The following is a 20,006-nucleotide window of genomic DNA, read 5'->3' on the forward strand; positions in this document are numbered from 1 at the left end:
TGGGTGCTGGGAGTCAAACCTGCTTCTCTGACATCTGAGCGGCACTCCAGCCCCCCCTGCAGTGTGTGTGCATGCGTGTGTGCATGTGCGCGCGCATGCATATGTGTGTGTGCATGCGTGCATGTGCGCGCATGCATATGTGTGTGTGCATGCGTGCATGTGTGTGCGTGTGCATGTGCGTGCGTGGTGCAGCAAGGCTTGGGTGGCGGCGAACTCGGCCCTGGGCCTGTCCTGTCTGTCTGTCCTCCAGCAGGCCCACCTCCCACTACTAGGCTTCCTCCCGGAAGCACGGCCTGGCCCCCCCGCGACACCCCACAGAGCGAACGCACAGGCACCACGAGGGTTCCCACACTTTATGTGAATTCAGTCCTCGAGGGTCGTGGGCGCGGCCGCTGCGCAGGCGCGCAGGGTCGGGGCGTGAGGTAGCGTCACACGCACGCGCACTCCCGCGCCGACAGCTCCTGCAGCGTGTGGTAGCGGCTGTGCACGTCCAGGAAGGAGACCTCGTCCTCGTAGGCCGTCGGGCGGCAGCAGGGGTGCGCGCGCACCCGCTCCTTGCGCACGCGCCGCCGCTGGCGCAGGCGCCGCAGGCCCAGGTCGTAGATGCGCACGGCCGCCTCGCAGGCGCCTGCGCAGTAGCGGAAGAGCACCGTCTCGTCCGACGTGTAGCCCAGGCCCAGCTCGCTCACGCGCACCTCGAGCTCGCGCAGCCCGCACGGCCGCGCGCCCGACCGCGCCCGCGCGCGCCGGCGTCGGGGGCCCGCCCGGCGGCGCGGGCCCGGGGCGCGCGCGGCCCAGGGGGAAAGTTCTCGAAGCTCCACGGCGTCGGGGGCGCCCTGCAGCAGGGCTCGGTCTGGGGCGGGAAGAGGGAGACAGAGGATTGGGCCGTGAGGGGTGGCCCCGCCCCCGCATCGCCCTGCGCGTGCGCGCTCCGGTGGAGGGGCGTGGCCACGGCCCCCCACCGCCTGGTCCCCGCCGTGCCGTGGCCGCCGTCGCTCCCCGCTGCGTCTGCGGTGGCGGGGCGGGCAGGAAGGAGGGCGTTCCCGAGGCAGGGGCGGGAGCGCCGCTCCGGGGGCCGCCTGACCGCTCCGGGAGTTCGAGGCCAGCCTAGGCTACGTGCATGCCTCCCCGTCGTGTGAGGAAGCTTGTGGATGATCAGCGTGGTTCTTCCCCCTCGGAACCACCCTCCCCGCCCACGTGACCCGCCCCGTCCGGGTCCCCGCCCCCGGGCGGCCCCTCCCCCGGGGGGCGGGGCTTACACTGCGCCAGGCGGGCGATGCGCGCGTCCAGGGTGCGTGGCGGGCGTCGCAGCGGGGCGAGCGCGGGTCCCAGGCGGTGGCCCAGCAGCAGGCCCTCCTGGCACATCCAGACCGACAGCAGGGAGCTGCAGACGAGCGACACCAGCGCCGCCGCCTTCCAGCGCCTCATCCTGGGCCTCGGCCTGCGGGGACACGGGGTGGTGGGCGCCCGCGGGCGGGGGGCATGCAGCCGTCTCTCGGGGTGCAACAGCGGGCACCCTGCCTCTTGTCTGACCCACTGCGTGCCTCAGTTTCCCCTACCAAGCCACACCCCCTCCGGGGAGGCTCCCCATTCCCGCCCCTGGGTGACGCCCCCTCCATCAGGGAACCCGTACTCCTGCTCATTGCACACAGTAGGTGTCTAATAATCAGCGCACCTCCCTCCACCTCTGCAGCCCCCCTCACTGGCCCAGGATCCCTGCGGCTCCCCCCCCCGTTTACCCAGCGGCCCCTGCTAGGCCTGGAGTCATTTGCATCCGATTTGCATGGCCCCGCCCCAGCCCCGCGCGTTCTTTAAGCCCTAAGTGCGCACCAGGCCCGACGCTGAGCACACAGGAGGCGTCTGTGCCTGTGTTAGGCTGGGGAAACTGAGGCACAGAACAGGCGTTGGCTTGCTGGTCCTGACCTCTGACCCTGCTGCTGCCCTTCTTGGACCCCGCCGCTCCCCCCGTTATTGAACACCAACTGTATACTCTATACTCCCAGGAAACCACGCGTGCGTGCGTTTGTCCCCATCTGACATTCGCCGGGGCTAAGTCTGGGTCACGTGACGGCGAAGACCCGGCTGCCGCCCAGTAGCCAAGGCTAGCCCGGGGTATTCCGGGCCGAGTGTCAGGGCCCGAGCGCGGCCTGCGGGTGATGGGAACCGAACCGGGGCCTCCGCGCCCACCGGCGGGAATTAACCACTTGGCCACGCTGTGCGCGGTGGAGTCTCTGCCCTGGCATGCCCGCCTCCCGCCCCGGGCCCGGGCCTCGGTTCCTCCCCCGCCCCCCTCCCACCCCTCCATCCTCTCCTCCCCACGGCCGTGCCCCCCTTTTCCTCTCTGAACTATGAGGAAGCGTGATGGCAGGGATGACCGCGGACCCCCAGCCGAGCTCCGAACCCGCGAACAATGGCCCCTCTGTCTGGGGTCACCCGACTGGTTTGTCGGGCACGCAAGGGGGGTGCTGGGGGTGACGTCGGTGCGCAGAGGCTCCTGGATGGGGCCCAGCGGTCACCGCATCCTCCTGCCCTCCCCCGGGCCTCAGTTTCCCCATCTGCAGTGGTGTCCAGCAGACCCACTCGTGTACGCGGGGGTGCGCATGACCCGGGGCACCATGGCGCTCAGCCTCCTCGCGCCTCCATGACCCATAGGCTCTCGCGTAGCCCAGGCTGGCCTTCAACTATGTAGCTGAGGATGACCCTGCACTCCTGACCCTCCTGCTCCTCCTGAGTGCTGGGGTGACGGTGACGTGCCACCGCTTCCGGTTGGGGGGGTGGTGTCTTCAGTACTGCTTTAGGCAGAGTCCGTGCCTCAGTTTCCCCATCAGCACTGGCAGTTTTTTCCCCAGGCTGTGGGGGAAACTGAGGCCTCCTGGAGCTCGGGTCCTCACCTCCCTCCGAAGGCCCCACCCGCCGGCGGGACGCACATCTGGGGGCAAAGCAACAACATGTGCGGAGCACAGCTGGTTCCGATGAGCCGTGGGGGCCCCGGCCCAGGGTGGCCTTTGGGGCTCGGTGGGCTGGGGGGCACAGCCGCTCCCTCCCAGCCGTCCCCCCGTCCCCGGCGCGGGGGATGGGCGAGGACTCCAGGGCCGCTGCGCCCCTGAGCGAGGCCTGATTTGTTCAGACTCCTGCTCGGACCTCAAAGCCCCGATTCCAATGTGTCCCCGCGCCCCACTTTTCCAGAGAGTTCATCTCATTGTGTGTGGTCTGTGGGAGCACACGCCGCAGCGTGCGTGCGCGCGCAGGTCAGAGGGCAACCCTGGAGTCAGTTCTGTGGGTTCAGGTGGCGGATGTCAGCTTAGCCACCCGGTCCCCCTCCGCGTTCTGAAACCGAGGCGGCCGACCGCTCAGCAGAGGGGTGTAAACGGGGAGGGGGGGCTGGGCGACTCGGCGACCTCCGCGGGGAGCCCCCACGCGCACCCGGCGCACGCAGGACCAGAGAGGGGGCCTGTCCCCGCAGGACACACAGCACCGCGCGCGGCCCCGGGGCCGGCGGTGCGCATGCCCCGCGGATAACCGGATCAGGCTAATGCGGGCTGAGCCGCTGGCGCGGGGCGCAAGGGCGGCTGGGAGCCCCCACCCCCGAGTCCTGACCATCTGGCTTGGAAGGGAAACTGAGGCAGGCAACCCCTCCTTCCCAAATCCAAAGTTTGGTCTCAGGTCCTAGATGAGGGTGTCGGTTCTCCGAGCCTCAGTTTCCCCAGACCGGAGACGGGAGCCTGCGTTCCCGGAGCTGCTTTTTCCTCTTGAATTATCTTCATTACTTTAAATATGCGTGTTTGCGCGAGGCGGGCCGGGCGCAGGGGCGTTGACCCCTGTCGCGGGGGTCACGGGCAGCAGGGGCCCCAGGGAGAGCTCTGCCTTGCCCTCCTTGGCCTGTTGCTAACATTTTCCTGCGCCTCTTCTCGGTTGAGTCGGTGTAGCCCAGGCTGGACCCTGTGTAGCCGAGGCTGGCCCTGAGCCTCCAGCTCCTGAGTAGCTGTGATGACAGGCCCATGGCACCACACCTGCTCCCCATGCTTCCTTCCCTGCCAGCCTTCCGGAACATTCTCTCCCCAGCCGTCACCGGGTCACCCCGACTGTCCCCACACAAGCCAAGGTTTCCCCACTTGGAGAACTTGTGCCCATCCCGCCCAGCCCCAGCTGTAGCGCCCCTCCTCCAGGAAGTCTTCCCGGAGCCTCCCACCTCGCCAGAGTCCCCGTCACAGGTCCCCCGTGTCGGGGGAGGCCAGTGTGGCCGCGTCCAAGGACAGTGCCCATGGGCACACATTTGTCGGAGCATCCCTGGCTTCTGTGCTTTGGTGCCTGGCTCAGTTTGTTTGTTTGTTATTTTGTTCTGAGAACAGGATGGTGGTATTTCGGGACAGGATGCCCGGCTGGGGGGTGTCCTGCTGAGGAGGGGGTGCCCGGCTGAGGGGATACCAGGCCGGGAAGGGATGCCCTGCTGAGGGGGATGCCCGATTGAGGGGTGTGCCTAGCTGAGTGGGGGTACCCAGCTGGGAAGGGATGCCCTGCTGAGGGGGGTGCCCGATTGAGGGAGGTGCCTAGCTGAGTCGGGGTATCCGGCTGGGGAATGCCCTGCTGAGGGGTGGGGTGCCTGGCTGAGGGACTGAATGGCTGGGGGGGTGCCTGCTTTGAGGGATGCCCTGCTGACGGGGGTGTCCGATTGAGGGGGGGTGCCCGGCTGGGGTTTGTCCTGCTGACGGGGTGCTCAGTTGAGGGGGTGCCTAGCTGAGTGGGGGTACCCAGCTGGGGAGGGATGCCCTGCAGAGGGGGGTGCCCTGCCAAGGGGGGGTGCCCGGCTTGAGGGGGACGTTTGTTTTCCCTCCACGGCCAGCCCTTTGTGGTTGCCTAGGTGTTTGGAGCCGGCTGGGGATCCAGGACCCTCAGAAGTCCCCGGATGAAAGCGCGGGAGGGGTTGTCCGGCCCGGGGCGAGGGGCTGGGGTGAGACGAGCTGGTCAGGCTGGAATCCGCCCGCCACTGACATCCTGCCCGTCACGCCCCATGGGGCTTCCTCAGCCCGGGGCGCTGACACACAAAGGGTGTCCCACAACATCAGGGATGTGAGGCCTGGCGAAGGCGGCGGGACGGAAACCCAGGGGTCCAGTGCCCAGCACAGCCCCCCCCCCCGCATACCCAGTGGGCCAGGCAGATGGCAACCCCCCTACGGCCCCCAAATCCGCATCTCAGCATCCAGCCCGGGCTTCACGATTTCTGCCTCCAGTCCCACCTGAAGTCTGCCCACTCTGCGGCACCCCTGGGCCTGGTGACTTCTCACCCATGAACGAATTATCTGGGGATAATCTGGAGCAAGAACTCGGAAAGTGGGGAACACACACCCCGTTTCCAATCTGAGCTTTGCCCTTAAGGGACCCCCCTCCTCCAAAGAGCCCCACGCCCTCTTGTGGCTGAACAGCGACTCAGGAGCCCAGCGGCCCGGCCCTTACCGGGGAGGACACGGTGTCCCCGGGCGAGCAGAGAACGCGCCCCTGACGTGTTTACTTCTGTGCGCCGCGGGGCTGTGCGCGGCCAGGTCCCCTCCTGGGGTTCACTGAGACCTCGATGTCCCCCCTCCATCCTCCCTGCCTGACGGAGCGCTCACAGGGGTCCGGGGGTCCAGCAGCTTAGCACGGGAGCTGGGGGCGCAGGAGCCGGGAGCGCGCCCCGTCGGGTACCCCGCGGTGACCCGGGAGGGGGTCCTTGGGGACTCCCCGCCCCCCCGCACTGCACCCCGGGACTCAGCTTACCTGCCGGGAGCTCCAGATGACCCGGTCAGTGGTGACTCCTCTGGCCACCCGAGCCCGGCCCGGCCCCAGCCACCGCGTGCGCCATCCGGATCGCGGGGACCCGAGGCGACCCAGGGACCCCGTGCCGGAGGAGGCCACCGCGCAGAGTGCGGGACGCGGGCCGGGCCATGGGGTTTCCCCCCCTGTCCTCTCTCTTTCTGGCTTCCCGGGGCTCGCCGGGCTCGGTACACCCCGGGACGGCGCGCGTGGGAGGCTGGAGCACGCTCGGGACGCGGGGCCACGCGGGGAGCGTGGGGCGCACGGACGGAGCCACCGCGCGCTCTCCCTCCGCTCCCGCCGCGCACCGCTCAGGCCGGCAGGGTTGGAGGGGGCGTGGCCTTCCCGGAGGCGTGGACGTGGGCGTGGCGTAGGGTTTCCCGGGCTCGGGAGCCGCCCTCATCCCGCCCACAGCCGGAGGGGCGCGCCGGGAGAAGCAGGTGGCAGGAACGCGGGAGGCCCTGGACGGCCGCCGGGATCGATCGATCGACTCTCCCGGGACTCTCCTTCATCCGAGACTTTGCGCCCCGAATCGAGTCCACACTAACTTTGCGCACCCCTTCCCGAAGTCCCCAACTCTCCACCTAGACCCCTAAGACTATCCACGAGGAGGAAACCCTCGAGCATCGGATCCCCCCAAATTGCTCTCTCCAGTGCTCTGTGGCCATCGAAGTTGAAACCTCGAGTCCCAAGATGCCCCGTGACCCTCCTGGCCAGCCAAAGTCCACTGCACCCACCCACGACCCCCCACAAGTCCTCCCCACCCCTCTCTCCGCCCCAAGAAGCCTTCCCAGGGATCCTGAGTTCAAGGTCTCTGCTCAGACACCCTGGATTATGTAGGGCTGCAGGAGATCCCGTGGTCTTCAGTAAACCACACCCATCGTCGCTTCCCGTCACCCTGATCCTCAGAGCCCCGTGGGGGACCCTGACCCACTGACGGCTTCCCCCAAAGCACCCCATCCGGGACTCCATCACTGAAACCCACCACACCCTACTCCTCCACCGCCTGCAACTCGCAAGCGCCCCCTAGCGGAAACCCATCACTCAGGGGCGGGGCGGGCGGGGCTGTGACCACGCCCCCTCCACACCCAGTTGCTGAGAAACCACCGCCCCGAGGCCCCGCCCTCGACATCCAGTGCCCACTCCACCCCAGCACCCTTGGCTGCCACTGCTTTCTGGTTGGGGCGGGGGCTGACTTAACGTCCACTCATCCCAGAAGCCTTTTCAGGACCAACCTCCAAACCAGTCCCACCCCTTCCCAAGGGCCTGCGCTGGGGACCCCCCACGCGGGTGCAGTGTGTGCTGATGTGCATGTTGGGTGCATGTGGTAGTGTGGGTTTGTTTGGCTCCGTGGGTCAGCGCAGCAGACTTCCGAAAGTCACCTGTGCCCTGTGCGCTCTGAGACCTGAGGCAGCGACTCCTCCCTGTCCCTGCGGCTTCCAAGTGATTCGCCCAGGGGTGAGGGCATGGCACAGGACGGGGGAGATGGGGCGAGGGCGTGCCGTGGGGGAGATGGGGCGAGGGCGTGCTGTGGGGGAGATGGGGCGAGGGCGTGCCGTGGGGGAAGATGGGGGAGATGGGGCGAGGGCGTGCCGTGGGGGAGATGGGGCGAGGGCGTGCCGTGGGGGAAGATGGGGGAGATGGGGCGAGGGCGTGCCGTGGGGGAGAGGGATATGGGACATTCAGGCTGAGGTCCTAACAACCTGTGCATCTCCCCATCCCCACCGTCACTCAGAGGGGCACCTGGTGAGCAGCATGCTGGCTGCACGCGCACCTCTTTGGCAGCAGCACACTCAGCTGTAGGTCCTGTACACACCAGAGGCACACTGACTTTACATGAGCACGAGTGTGCGCGCACACACACACACACACACACACACACGCACGCGCACGGCTCTTCTCGGCCCACACACAGAGGATCTCCCCTGAGGCTCGTCCACACACACTCAGTTCCACTACAGCCCGCCGCTGGCTGACACACACAGACTCACACCGGCCAGTCCACACAAACAATGCAGCTGCTCCCTGTCCGTGTCTTCTGTCACATCCATCACTGGTGCAAAGGCCCACGCTGACACACTAACACAACATGCAACATGTGCAAGAAAAACCCACAGCTCCTGCAGGTACACACACCGCACACGTGGGGGGGGCCCTTGCGCACACAGCTGTCCAGAGCTCACCCCTACTGGGCCAGCCATGAAGCTGTCACCAGCCACCCTGTGGCCACCTCTGCTCACCCGGCCCAGCCGTGACTGGGGGTGGGGCAGGCAGACACATGGGGAACAGGACACACACATGTGCCCACCATGTGGACGCTCATAAAGTGGTTGCCCTGGCAACAGCAACTTGAAAGACCCGGCTTCCCCTCTGGGGTAGGGGTGCAGGCGTGGAGCTGACACCAGCGGGCGGGACTAGAGCAGAAGGTGGGGACACAGGACCTGCACCCACCTATGACCCCATTTCTGGGACACGTGGTTTGTTGCAAACACACCCACGGGGATCTCATCAGCCTCAGAGACACAAAGTGGCTGCCTCACTCAGGGCTGGACGTGGTCACACCAGAAACACAGGTGCCATCTATCCCGACAGCCTCCAAGGTCACCCACACGCTGTCACCCCCCAGACGGGGCAACAAACAGACGCCCTGTCATACTGTCACACCTCGGCGGGGAACTGGGGCACACACACGCGCGCACACACCCCTCTTCTTCCCGAATCCTCCACCCCCAGCTAAGATGAGGCCGGCAGCTCCCCCGCAGGGATCTTGTTGGCTGAGGGAGGTGCTCCATGGAGACCAGCACCGTTGGTCACCTCCTTCGGAGCAGAGCCACAGCCGTCCTGTCCGGGAGGCTGAGCTCAGCGAGGCTGGGGGTGTTTACAGTATCTTAGGTTAAGTCCTCTTGTTCAGGACGCAGGCCACGTAGGACTGTGTCCCCCACCGGGGGGGGGGGGACTGTGGGGTGGAACCCGGTGTCCCAGCAGGGCCTAGACATGGGGAAACAGGTTCAAAGAGGCTCGGACATGTGCAGGCCCTTTGATCCACTGAGGTGACAGGAACCTGAGTTGGGGCCGTGGCTCCCACCCCACCCCGGTGGACTTCCTCCTTCTTCCTACATCTCCAAGTGACGCCGCTGCCCTGCCACATGGCCTGCTCGGCGACAGACTGGGTGGTTGTGAAACCTGAGGCTCAGAGAGGTTATGCAGCAGGTCTGGGCCACCCAGCAAGGAGCCGTGGCTTCTTGGGGACTCCGCAGAAGGTCCCGCCCTGTCCTCCCACCCATCTCCTCCTGCTCTGGAGCCGGCCTGACCTCTCCTGGAGGCCGCCATTCCCCAGGGGAAGCACTCTGTTCTTGGGTGGAGACCCAGACCAAGGCTTGGGAGGCTGGCGGCCTCTGGCCAAAGCATGAACTTGGCTGGTGGGTAAGTTTCCATTTTAGCGTTCGGATTTGGTCCAGGTTCGGCCGGTGGGGGCTGGACCCCCACCCCCGAGGGGGACCCCCAGGGACTAGCCCAGCGCGGGTTGAAGGTGCGTGGGAACTCAGTGTGTCCTGTCCCCCTGGGCCACCTCATGTGACTGTTAACTTCACAGGCACCACCATCCTACAGTGCTTGTGGTGTCAAGGTGACAGAGATTGCCCAGCCTCAGTTTCCCCATCTGTGAAGCTCTAGCTCCTAGGTGTGTTCCGGACCTAGCCTTGGATACCCTCTATATGACAGGAGTGTCCTTGAGCTTCCCTTCTAGTATGGACTTCCGTTTTTTTTTTTTTTTTTTTTTTTTTTTTGTTTGTTTGTTTGTTTTTTGAGACAGGGTTTCTCTGTGTAGCTTTGCGCCTTCCCTGGAACTCACTCGGTAGCCCAGGCTGGCCTCGAACTCACAGAGATCCGCCTGGCTCTGCCTCCCGAGTGCTGGGATTAAAGGCGTGCGCCACCACCGCCCAGCTGGACTTTCGTTTTTTTGAGAAAGGATCCCATACTGTAGCCCAGGCCAGCCCGAACTTAACTCCTGGTCCTCCAGGCATGTTCCCAGAGGTCTTTGAGGTGCTCCGGATGGAACCAGGGCCTCGGCCATTCCAGCGAGGGCTCTACCCACTGAGCCCCGCCCCAGGTTGACCTCTGCCAAGGCTTTGCTCTGTAGCCCAGGCTGGCCTGGAACTCTCCCATCCTCCCGCCTCCACGGTTTGTAGCACTGGGTCTGGGACTTTGGGGTGACTGTTAGTGTGGGAGCCGCAGCGGGGCCTCCGGCATCTCTCTCTCTCTCTGGTGGAGGTGTGGGGACCCTGGAGGCCCGTGGGCGGCAGGAAGGGGCGGACTGCAGAGCCAGGCGGGGATGGTAAAAACAGGACCGGGCTGTTACCCTGGGGGCCATCGACAGCCCTGGGTCAGGGGTCAAGGCCGGGTCCCCGGGGGTCCAGGGTCAGGAAGGTGGGAAACGCATCAGGCCGGCCACCTGGGGAACCGCTCCGGACGGGGAGCGGGGAGGGGGCGGGCCGGAGGCGGCTTGCTGGCTCGCGGGCCGTGGTGCGCACGCGCGCACTCGCAGGGGTGCGGGCTCTCCGCCACCGGCTTGGCCCCGGCTGCTCTAATCCCCCTGCTCCCGACCTGCAGCCCCGAGATAAGGACCCAGCTGCAGACGCAGATAAAAGAATCGCAGCCACACAAATCCGGGAGGCCAGCCGTGGGCACCTAGCCCGGGCTGCACCTGCCAGACCTGGGGGGAGGGGCGGGAGGGGTGGGCAGGCGGGCACAGACCTGGGGAGAGGGGCGGGAGGGGTGGGCAGGCGGGCACAGACCTGGGGAGAGGGAAGGGGGGAGCCCAAAGCGGAGGCGGGCGGGGGCTGGACCGCCGCGAGTTTGGGGTTGTCCTGGCATAGAAAGTGAGACTGTCACCAAGAGACAAAAATGAGGGAGAGAGAGAATGCAGAGCATGGTTGCAGACCCACTTGAGAGCGGAGGAAGAAGGATCAGGAGGTCAAGGTCATTGCAGCCACAGTGAGGTGGAAGCTAGCCTGGGCTACCTGAGACCTTATCTTAAAAAAAAAAATGAAAATAAAGAAAAATTGTTGAGGCTAAATAGGAAGAATAGAAGAGCCGGGCAGAGAGGAAGGTGGAGGGTGCAGCAGCTGGGACCCCGAGTGTTCCCTGCGCCCACTTGGTGCCTCAGTCTCCCTCCTGCCTCCCGAGTCCTGGTGTTAGCTGAGGTCAGGCCTGGGCATGGCTCGCCACAGCTCCAGGGGATTATCCGGATCCCATGGTTCAGGGAGCCACAGACTCCCCCAAAGGCAACGCTGGGGTGACCCTGGGTGTGGAAACTGCCCGGGGAGAAAGGGGCGGGTTGCCAGGTGGGCCGGTGTCCCTGGAGGAGGGAACAGCAAGAAGTGGGGAGGGCTGAGCTTCGGCTCGGTGGCGAGGACGGGACTCTGGCGGTGCTGCGGGGCGGGCACGGATGGCGGCACGGGCCAGGGTAGGCGACCGAGGCCTGGGCCAAGGAGTCTGCCCAGGATGGGACACAGCAGGCGCTCACTAACGGCCCCGTCGTCCTCCCACCGCCGTGAGCGCTGCACGCCGCGGTTCCGGTACACAGCAAGCGCTCACTAACGGCCCCGTCGTCCTCCCACCGCCGTGAGCGCTGCACGCCGCGGTTCTGGTACACAGCAGGCGCTCACTAACGGCCCCGTGGTCCTCCCACCGCCGTGAGCACTGCACGCCGCGGCTCCGGTACACAGCAAGCGCTCACTAACGGCACCATGGTCCTCCCACCGCCGTCAGCACTGCACGCCGCGGCTCCGGTACACAGCAGGCGCTCACTAACGGCCCCGTGGTCCTCCCACCGCCGTGAGCGCTGCACGCCGCGGCTCCGGTACACAGCAGGCGCTCACTAACGGCACCGTCGCCGCGGTTAACGTCCGCACTGTCCCGCAGCTATCCACGCCGCGGCCCTCTGCCGGCCTCAGTTTCCCCCACTGCGTCCTCCCGCCTTTCCGTGCGAGTCGGGTCAACTCCCGTGCTGCCCTGCAGGGGGAGGCAGGGGCGACGGGCGGGGCGCCCCGGAGGCTCAGGTCGCTAACCCGCCCCTCTCCGGGCCCGCGTCCCCCGGGCAGGGCGTGCAGCTCGTGCGCCGGGGCCCAGGGTGCGACCCCGTCTCCGGGGTCCGGGACGGCGGCTCGGGCTAGCCCGTGTCTGTCTGTGACGGTAGCTCGGGCTAGCCCGTGTCCGGGTCGGCGGCTCGGGCTAGCCCGTGTCTGTCTGGGACGGTAGCTCGGGCTAGCCCGTGTCTGTCCGTGACAGTGGCTCGGGCTAGCCCGTGTCTGTCCGGGGCGGCGGCTCGGGCTAGCCCGTGTCTGTCCGGGGCGGCGGCTCGGGCTAGCCTCGGATACCGACCCAGGCACGGCCTGATCCTGCGGTCGCCACCCCCCAGTGCCCGGGTGACCAGGGCGGGGTCCGGCCTCGTGCACAGCGGGCCACCTCCCCAGCCGTCCTGGAGATCGGCGCCTGCCGCAGCCCACGCGGGAACAAAGCACGCGAGGACCCCGGGTGCCTTCTGACCGCCGCGCGCGCGGCACACGGGTTAAAAGCGTCAATGGCTTTAGAAGGGCGACACTGGCGCACGCCTTGAACCCCGGCACCCCGAGGCGGAGGCAGGAGGACAGCTGTGAGTCCGAGGCCCGCCCGGGTGAGCTGCAGCCGCCGCTTCCCACGGGTGACCGGCGTGCGAACCCCGCGGGGACCCTCGGGCACTTCCGGCTCCAGCGCCGGCCGGCCCGCCCGGAGGCCCCGCCCACTCCCGGGACCGCCGTGCGCACGCGCGCCTCAGCGTCACTGGTGCGGTCTGAGCATGCGCACTCCGCTCGGCGAGCTCTGGGTGACACGCGACCCGGAAGACTTTCCTGCCACACTACTGAGCCGGCGTGAGGGGCGTCGATGGCGGAGGATGCAGAGGCGGCAGCCGAGTGCGGCGGCGGCGGCGACTCCGGGGCCGGCGCGTGCGAGCCGGGGGTGGCGCCCATTAAAGCTCAGTGAGTCCCTGGCCGCGGGCGGCGGAGCCGACGGGGCCTTTCCCGGCGTCCGTGGCGCGGCGCGAGCGGTGCATGCCGGGAGGTGTGGCGGTGTCCTGGAGAAGGGCGGCCCGGCGGCGCCGCTGTCTCTGCGGAGAGGAACACGTTGACGGCTGCCACACGCTTTAGACACGGCGTGGGGACTCAGCCGCGAGGCCCGCGGTGCATGCTGGGACTTGTAGTTTCCCTGGCACGGGCCCACAAATGGATTGCCACTTCCAGACTGCAGCTCCGTAAGCGGGCCGAAAGGCTTCTTGGGAAGCGTGGCGGCTTGGGTCTACCCGCCAAGCATGCTGGGACTTGTAGTCTCTCTGTGGTCTAACGTGATTGTTGTTATTTGTGCATCACAACCTGTAACAGTGCAATTCTCTGAGCAGAGACACAGGTCCTTCAAATGCAAAGTAGGTGTCCCCCAGTCACTGGGATGCCCCAAGGTGAGGGCTGGTTCTAAGCAGCGCGCCTCCTGTCTGCAGAAGCGTGCCAACACTGGTCCCCAGGCCCCCTTCACTGTGCCAGCCCGAGCCTCTCCCTCTCTGGCAGGTACCGCACTACCAAGGAACGGTTCCACCAGTACCTGGACGCAGACCAGCGGGAGGATGCCTGCCAGGAAACGCCCGAAGGAGACCCCGAGGGCAGTGACCTGACTGAGCCCGAGGCCAAGCGGATTCGCCTGGAAGATGGGCAGGAGAATGGGAAGGCAGAGGCGACGGCTGAGCCCCCTGAGCAACAACAGGCGCCCAAGAGAGCCCGTGGCCAGAACAAAAGCCGGCCCCATGTGAAGCCAACGCACTATGATAAGGAGAGGCTCTGCCCGTCCCTCCTCCAGGTGAGAACGGCGCTGGGCGAGGCTCCCTGGGCCTGGCACCTCAAAGCCTGCGGCTGCTTTGCGGTGAGATGCACATGGCCCTTGGCCTAGCAGTGCCTTGGCTTCTCCCTGGGGCATAGTGCTGCCTTCAGGGTCGCCTGCCCTCAGCCTGCTCGCTGCCGCTGCCGGGCTGGTGTCTGCAGGCCACACTGGCATTTTTGTGTCTTTTGACACATGGTTTCTCTGTATGGCCCATGCCGGTCTGATGAATCTGTACCATGATGCTGTGCCCAAAGAGACCTACTTTCTTTTTGTTTTTCGAGACAGGGTTTCTCTGGGTAGCTTTGTTGCCTTTCCTGGATCTCACTCTGTAGACCAGGCTGGCCTCGAACTCACAGAGATCCGCCTGGCTCTGCCTCCCGAGTGCTGGGATTAAAGGCGTGCGCCACCATTGCCCAGCTGAAAGACCTATTTTTACTCAGGTATTTTTTAAAGAGGGCATTGGATGCCCTGGAACTGGAGTCACAGGCTGTTGTGAGCCTCAACATGGGTGCTGGGAGTCAGACCTGGTGGTGTCAGGAGCAGCCAGTGCTCCTGACCTCAGCTGATGTTCTGTCTCACGTGAGCCTGACACGGTGCCAGTTTCAGAGCTGGGGACACTTGGGGACACGTGACTGGGAGAATAATCCTTGCAGCCACCCTGGCTACTCTCCCTCTCCGGGCCCCTCCCTCATGTCCCCCCCAGGAGTCAGCCACATGTGCATTTGGTGACCGCTGCCGCTTCCTGCATGACGTGGGGCGCTACCTGGAGAGCAAACCGGCGGACCTGGGCCCCCGCTGCGTGCTCTACGACACCTTTGGCCGGTGCCCTTACGGCGTGACCTGTCGCTTTGCCGGGGCACACCTGGGGCCCGGGGGTCAGAACCTGGTGCAGGAGGAGGTGGTCGCTCGCTGCGTGCACCTCCCTCCAGTGCGCAACGGCCTGAACAGGGCCCTGCAGCAGCAGCTGCGGAAGCGACAGGTGTGCTTCGAGCGAGCCGAGCAGGCCCTGCGCCGCCTCACCCAGAGCCCCAGGCCCGCGGGCATCCCTGAGACCACGGTAGCCACGGCTACCCCAGAGCAGAATAGCTGCCATGCCCCGCTGGATACTACGGGAGGGGCCGGCACCCCGCGTGGCAGCCCTGTGTCCACCTGTGGCCCCTTGACAGACGAGGACATCATTCGGCTGCGACCCTGCGAGAAGAAGCAGGTAAGCGTGCAGGCATGGCGGCGGAGCTCCAGTGCTGGCCACAGCCTTGCCTCAGCAGAAGGAGCCTGAAGAGTCCTGGAGGATCGGGGCTGGGGAGTGAGGGGGCAACGTGGAGCGCTCCTGAAAGGGAGGGCATTGAGACTGGGCTTTGAAAGGTTGACTAGAAGCTCTCCTGTGTAGGAGACTGGGCACTGATGAGCTTTTCCCCTAAGAGGAATGCACGTGGTGTATGTAGAGCGAGCAGTGGGCCGCTGGGTGTGTGGAGAGCGTGTGTTAGACCGTGGGGAAGGAGGCCGCTGGGTGTGGGGGACGAGAGCGTGTTTTAGACCGTGGGGAAGGAGGCCGCTGGGTGTGGGGGACGAGAGTGTGTGTTAGACCGTGGGGAAGGAGGCCGCTGGGTGTGGGGGACGAGAGCGTGTGTTAGACCGTGGGGAAGGAGGCCGCTGGGTGTGTGGAGAGCGTGTTTTAGACCGTGGGGAAGGAGGCCGCTGGGTGTGGGGGACGAGAGCGTGTGTTAGACCGTGGGGAAGGAGGCCTGACTTCATCTGATGTTCCCTCCCCTCCAGCTGGATATCAGTGGGAAGCTGTACCTTGCTCCGCTCACCACGGTAGGAGGTGGCCGGGGTGGGTGGCTCAGGGGTTCCCTGGAGCAGTGTCCCTGCTCTGTGACCTGAGTCCCGAACACGCCCTTGTCCTGAGCAGTGCGGGAACCTCCCCTTTCGCCGCATCTGCAAGCGCTTCGGTGCGGATGTGACGTGCGGAGAGATGGCCGTGTGCACCAACCTGCTGCAGGGCCAGATGTCTGAGTGGGCCTTGCTCAAGCGCCACCCCTGCGAGGACATCTTTGGGGTGCAAGTCAGTGTTTGCCCTCAGGGAGGTTGGAAGGGGCTGCCATGTTGGGGAGCAGTGCCCAGGGTCTGTGGCCCTGCCTCCCCGACCTGGTGTCCATGTGGTGTGAGATGCCCCAGCGGGCTGGTCACTGAGCACACCCTGCCTGCTGCAGCTGGAGGGCGCCTTCCCCGACACCATGACCAAGTGCGCTGAGCTCCTGAACCGCACCATCGACGTGGACTTTGTGGATATCAACGTGGGCTGCCCCATCGACCTCGTCTACAAGAAGGTGACAGCCGCTCGGCTCTGGAGCCTGGAGGGTGTGGCCCAGCCTAGGACCCTGTCCCGCTGTCCCCACCTGGACACGGGCCACACAGCCAGCTATCTGTGGGCGCCCACAGGGAGTGTCTGCATTTCCTGTGGGGTCACCAGGGTCTCTGTGTCCCACAGGGTGGTGGCTGCGCGCTCATGAATCGCTCAGCCAAGTTCCAGCAGATTGTGCGGGGCGTGAACGAGGTAACCTGGGCTCTTCAGGGACATACCCCTCCGCACCCCGACAGGGCTCTGAGGTGCGGCCTCCAGGCCTGCTCTCTGCTCCCTCCCTGCCCTCGTGCCCGCAGGTGCTGGACGTGCCCGTGACGGTGAAGATGCGCACCGGTGTCCAGGAGCGTGTGAGCCTGGCACACCGTCTGCTGCCCGAGCTGCGGGACTGGGGTGTCGCACTGGTCACGGTGGGTGTCCTGGTCCCTCGCTTTCTGTCTCTCTCTGGTTCCCTGCTGTCTCCCCCCAACCCCGCCACCTTCCATCCTCATCACTGCACCCCCCCAGCTCCACGGCCGCTCCCGGGAACAGCGCTACACCAGGCTGGCCGACTGGCCCTACATCAAGCAGTGCGCCGAGGTGGCCAGCCCCATGCCCCTGTTCGGTAGGTGCCCAGAGCCGCTGTCCTGCTGTGTCTCTCAGCTGGGAAGACGGGGGAGCCCAGGTCCCTGGGAAGTCCTCCCCAGTACCATGGGGCCTGCCACTGTCAAGACCACCCTGTCTCCTCAGGAAACGGGGACATTCTCTCATTCGAGGACGCCAACTGTGCCATGCAGACGGGCGTCGCGGGCGTCATGATCGCCCGGTGAGCAGCAGCTGGCCTGGGACAGTGGCTGCTGGGAGGGCGAGGCCCAGGTGCCGAGGTGACTGGCTGGCGGGAGGCACTGGGTCCCCCTGACCATCTCCCTCCACAGTGGCGCCCTGCTCAAGCCCTGGCTCTTCACGGAGATCAAGGAACAGAGACACTGGGACATCTCGTCGTCTGAGCGCCTGGACATCCTGAGGGACTTCACGCACTATGGCCTGGAGCACTGGGGCTCCGACACGCAGGGCGTGGAGCGGACCCGGCGCTTCCTTCTGGAGTGGCTCTCCTTTCTTTGCAGGTGGGCACAGAACGCGGAGAGTGCCCGGGCCGGGGTTGTAGCCTCAGGCCTCACCCAGCCTTATTGCCTCCCCTGCCCTCCCTGACCCGCAGGTATGTGCCCGTGGGCCTGCTCGAGCGACTCCCCCAGAGGATCAATGAGAGGCCCCCCTACTACCTAGGACGTGACCACCTGGAGACGCTCATGGCCAGCCAGCAGGCCGCAGACTGGATTCGCATCAGGTACCCACTGGCCAGGGTTCTGTGGGGTAATGCTGGGAGGCCCGGGCCTGACCCGTCGTCACCCTGTCCTCACAGTGAGATGCTGCTCGGACCAGTCCCGCCTGGCTTCGCCTTCCTGCCCAAGCATAAAGCCAACGCCTACAAGTAGCCAGCGGAGACAATAAATTTTATTCTTCTACAACTTCTTTTTCTTTGTCGGTTTTTAGAGACGAGGCCTTGTGTTTCCTGGGGTGGCCTTGAACTCCTGGAAGCCTGGCCACGCTCTTGCTGTCATGCTTAGCTTTGTTCAGGTGTCATAGGCGGCATCTTCCCCTCGTCTTCTAGGACGTGGCCTTGGCCTTGGCCTGGTCCCGTTTGCCGTCTTCTGACTCCTGGCTGTCCTGTTAGGCTGGCCAGTACCCTCGGGGCTGTGAATCGGGGGGACCTGGCCCAGGGAGTGGAGGGAGTCACCTCCGCCCACCCCCACCCGGAACCCGAGTGGTGGCCCCCCCTGAACTGGAACCCTCCACCTAGCAACAGGGCAAACAGAACCCAGTGGGACTCTATCCCCGAGGCGCCTCTGCTGCCACCCGGGCCCCCCCGGGGTGGCCTTTCTCCCCCATGCAGCACCCCAAAACTCTCTATCCCCCAGCCATACCCCAGGAAGGCTTCGGCCCACGGGGCCTGGAGGGCACCGAGGTGCCAGGTGGCCCAGAACCCCTTTCCACCGTAGGTATGGTGGTGGTGGCGGCAGGGGTGTGTGATGGCCGTGGGGCCCGGGCGCCTGCCCCACCCACCGGACGCCTTTGTCCACAGCCAGCACCAACCTGCTCTATCAGACTCCCGCCTCAGACCAGGATGCACTTTCAGCGCCTCCAGCAGGTACTGGGCAGCACCCGAGCGAGCCGAGAGCAGGCTCCGTCCTGACCCAAGATGAGACCCACGTCACCTCTGTACCCCAGACAGACCCCCCTACTAACTCATGTGCCACAGTTCTGAGTGACCCTAGAGACCAGGTCATGGCTTGCTTAGGTGACAAGAGCTGCCACTAGGGAAGTCTTTCCACGAGGCCCAGCCACTCGGGTCACTGCTCCCCTGAGAATAGGGGTGTCCCCAGCAGTCTCCAGGTGTCTTGCCCTCCAGGAGTCCCCAGATGACTGCTAACAAAAGCCAGTACACAGGCACCTTCGAGGTGAGGGCCGTGCCCTATGCACCCGGGTCTCAGTCCCCCCCATCCCCTGTCCTGGTTCCCCCACGGACACCCCTCTCAGGGTGTCCGCCACCTGCAGGCTTCCAGATGGCTCCCTGCGGCTGCTTCTTCGACCCTCGCATCTACCGAATCGAGTGGGCCACCTCTGACTTTGGCCAGTCGTCCCTGTACAAGGTGGCGGTGGCCGGCGGCCCCCCCTTGTCCGGTGGCTACCTGCTGGAGGCCCCATCCTACCTCAAGGTCCCGGGGCCTCCGCCTGCGCTCTACCCCCACTACCAGCCGGCCCCCGGTGGGCCACAGTACCTCACACACTATCTTCCCCCCGAGGAGCCGGGGCCCGAGGCGCTGGGCTTCGTGGGGGACGGAGGGCCCCTCAACTTCATGGAGATGCTCAGAGATGGCCTGGTTCCCCCACCGGCCCCTAAAGAGACTAAGCCATCTCCCTTGCTCATCACAGTCCCCACGGCACACACGCTGCCACCGGGGCCCTACGGCCATCTCAGTGGCCACGCCAGCCAGTTCCCGGGGCCCCAGGTGACCATGAGGCCCATCGAGGCCCCCAGGGAGCTGCAGGGCAATGCTGTGGCCAGGCCGGGGCTGCGCTTCCCTCCTGGCCCTGCGGAGCCCAAGGCGGCTGAGGTGGACGTCGTCACTCCGATGGGCTCAGGTGAGACCATGCCTCCCGAGGTGGCCCATGCTTTCTTCCTACCGGACAAGGTCCTCCTAGAAGATGCCATGAAACTTTTCGATTGTCTCCCTGGTGGCCCTGAACCGGAGGTGGCCCTGCACAGGGGGCCCGGGCCTGGCCCGCGGGACAGTGGCGGCGGTGGGGACGACCGCACGGCGGACATCCGCTCCCTGCACCTGCCGGACGAGCTCCTGTCCTTCGATTACGGCGTCCCTGAGGTCCTGGATGCCGTGGCCAGCGTGGACTACGTTTTCAGCTTCAAGGCCCTGGACGATGAGCTGCTGCCCCACGTGGGGGTCCCTGTCGCCGACACGGTGGCCCCTGGCCTGCGGTCCCATCAGTCAGGGAAGACGACCACCACGTCTACCAAGAGAGGGAAACCAGGTGGCAGGCACAGGCAGACCGCAGCGGGCCCGGCTGGCACTGCTGCCCCAGGACCCAGGCCGGACCCTGGAGCTGCCCCCAATTAAAGCAATTTGATCTCGGCTGTGTGTGGACCCCGGTCCTGTTGCCGTGGCCCGGCAAGGCTGCTCGGACTGCATGGTGAAGCCAGGGGGGACCTGGCAGTCACCAGAGGCGTTCAGAGTCGAGCTGAGAACCTCAGAATTGAGTGTCAGGTGTCAGGGTTGGATCTGAACTGTCACCCTGCACTCAGGAGGCTGGGGCAGGGGAGCTGAGGTCAGTCAGGGTCACAAAGGATGACCCCGTCTAAAAGAAATGAGGACACAGGGCTGGCTTGTAGCTCAGTAGGATAGGG

The 20,006-nt window shown here is 65.8% G+C and overlaps 3 protein-coding genes and 1 long non-coding RNA gene across 4 annotated transcripts; 2 read left to right on the forward strand and 2 right to left on the reverse strand.

Moving 5' to 3' along the window:
• Nucleotides 1-338: 338 nt before the first annotated feature.
• Nucleotides 339-5,884, reverse strand: Nrtn (neurturin). The gene is made up of 3 exons (XM_076558820.1): nt 5,752-5,884; nt 1,260-1,441; nt 339-853 (listed from the first exon to the last, which is right to left on the reverse strand). Exons 2-3 carry the CDS (start codon nt 1,426-1,428, stop codon nt 429-431), a joined length of 594 nt encoding a protein of 197 aa, XP_076414935.1. The 5' UTR covers nt 1,429-1,441; nt 5,752-5,884; the 3' UTR covers nt 339-428.
• Nucleotides 5,885-12,604: 6,720 nt separating this feature from the next.
• Nucleotides 12,605-17,553, forward strand: Dus3l (dihydrouridine synthase 3 like). The gene is made up of 13 exons (XM_006982270.4): nt 12,605-12,803; nt 13,383-13,668; nt 14,393-14,896; nt 15,463-15,504; nt 15,599-15,751; nt 15,900-16,016; nt 16,178-16,243; nt 16,348-16,458; nt 16,556-16,652; nt 16,778-16,853; nt 16,963-17,151; nt 17,244-17,372; nt 17,448-17,553. Exons 1-13 carry the CDS (start codon nt 12,709-12,711, stop codon nt 17,518-17,520), a joined length of 1,938 nt encoding a protein of 645 aa, XP_006982332.1. The 5' UTR covers nt 12,605-12,708; the 3' UTR covers nt 17,521-17,553.
• Nucleotides 17,523-18,646, reverse strand: LOC121825000 (uncharacterized). Its single transcript, XR_006067021.2, has 2 exons — nt 18,179-18,646; nt 17,523-17,796 (listed from the first exon to the last, which is right to left on the reverse strand). It is a non-coding gene; the product is annotated as an uncharacterized LOC121825000 (long non-coding RNA).
• On the forward strand, nt 17,876-19,734 carry Prr22 (proline rich 22). Its single transcript, XM_006982271.4, has 3 exons — nt 17,876-18,084; nt 18,168-18,233; nt 18,641-19,734. Exons 1-3 carry the CDS (start codon nt 17,973-17,975, stop codon nt 19,717-19,719), a joined length of 1,257 nt encoding a protein of 418 aa, XP_006982333.1. The 5' UTR covers nt 17,876-17,972; the 3' UTR covers nt 19,720-19,734.
• The last annotated feature ends 272 nt before the right edge of the window (nt 19,735-20,006 follow it).

Source organism: Peromyscus maniculatus, chromosome 22, assembly GCF_049852395.1.
Source record: "Peromyscus maniculatus bairdii isolate BWxNUB_F1_BW_parent chromosome 22, HU_Pman_BW_mat_3.1, whole genome shotgun sequence".
Taxonomy (NCBI): Eukaryota; Metazoa; Chordata; class Mammalia; order Rodentia; family Cricetidae; genus Peromyscus; species Peromyscus maniculatus.

What these genes read in the sequence shown, in the direction of transcription:
- Nrtn (XM_076558820.1), bottom strand. Translation starts at nt 1,428, where the DNA reads ATGAGGCGCTGGAAGGCGGCGGCGCTGGTGTCGCTCGTCTGCAGCTCC. An exon ending in CATCGCCCGCCTGGCGCAGT is followed by an intron (nt 854 to 1,259) that starts GTAAGCCCCGCC and finishes TTCCCGCCCCAG; the next exon opens with ACCGAGCCCTGCTGCAGGGC.
- Dus3l (XM_006982270.4), top strand. Translation starts at nt 12,709, where the DNA reads ATGGCGGAGGATGCAGAGGCGGCAGCCGAGTGCGGCGGCGGCGGCGAC. An exon ending in TCGACCTCGTCTACAAGAAG is followed by an intron (nt 16,017 to 16,177) that starts GTGACAGCCGCT and finishes TGTGTCCCACAG; the next exon opens with GGTGGTGGCTGCGCGCTCAT. An exon ending in GCAGACTGGATTCGCATCAG is followed by an intron (nt 17,373 to 17,447) that starts GTACCCACTGGC and finishes CTGTCCTCACAG; the next exon opens with TGAGATGCTGCTCGGACCAG.
- Prr22 (XM_006982271.4), top strand. Translation starts at nt 17,973, where the DNA reads ATGCAGCACCCCAAAACTCTCTATCCCCCAGCCATACCCCAGGAAGGC. An exon ending in AGAACCCCTTTCCACCGTAG is followed by an intron (nt 18,085 to 18,167) that starts GTATGGTGGTGG and finishes CTTTGTCCACAG; the next exon opens with CCAGCACCAACCTGCTCTAT. An exon ending in ACTTTCAGCGCCTCCAGCAG is followed by an intron (nt 18,234 to 18,640) that starts GTACTGGGCAGC and finishes CGCCACCTGCAG; the next exon opens with GCTTCCAGATGGCTCCCTGC.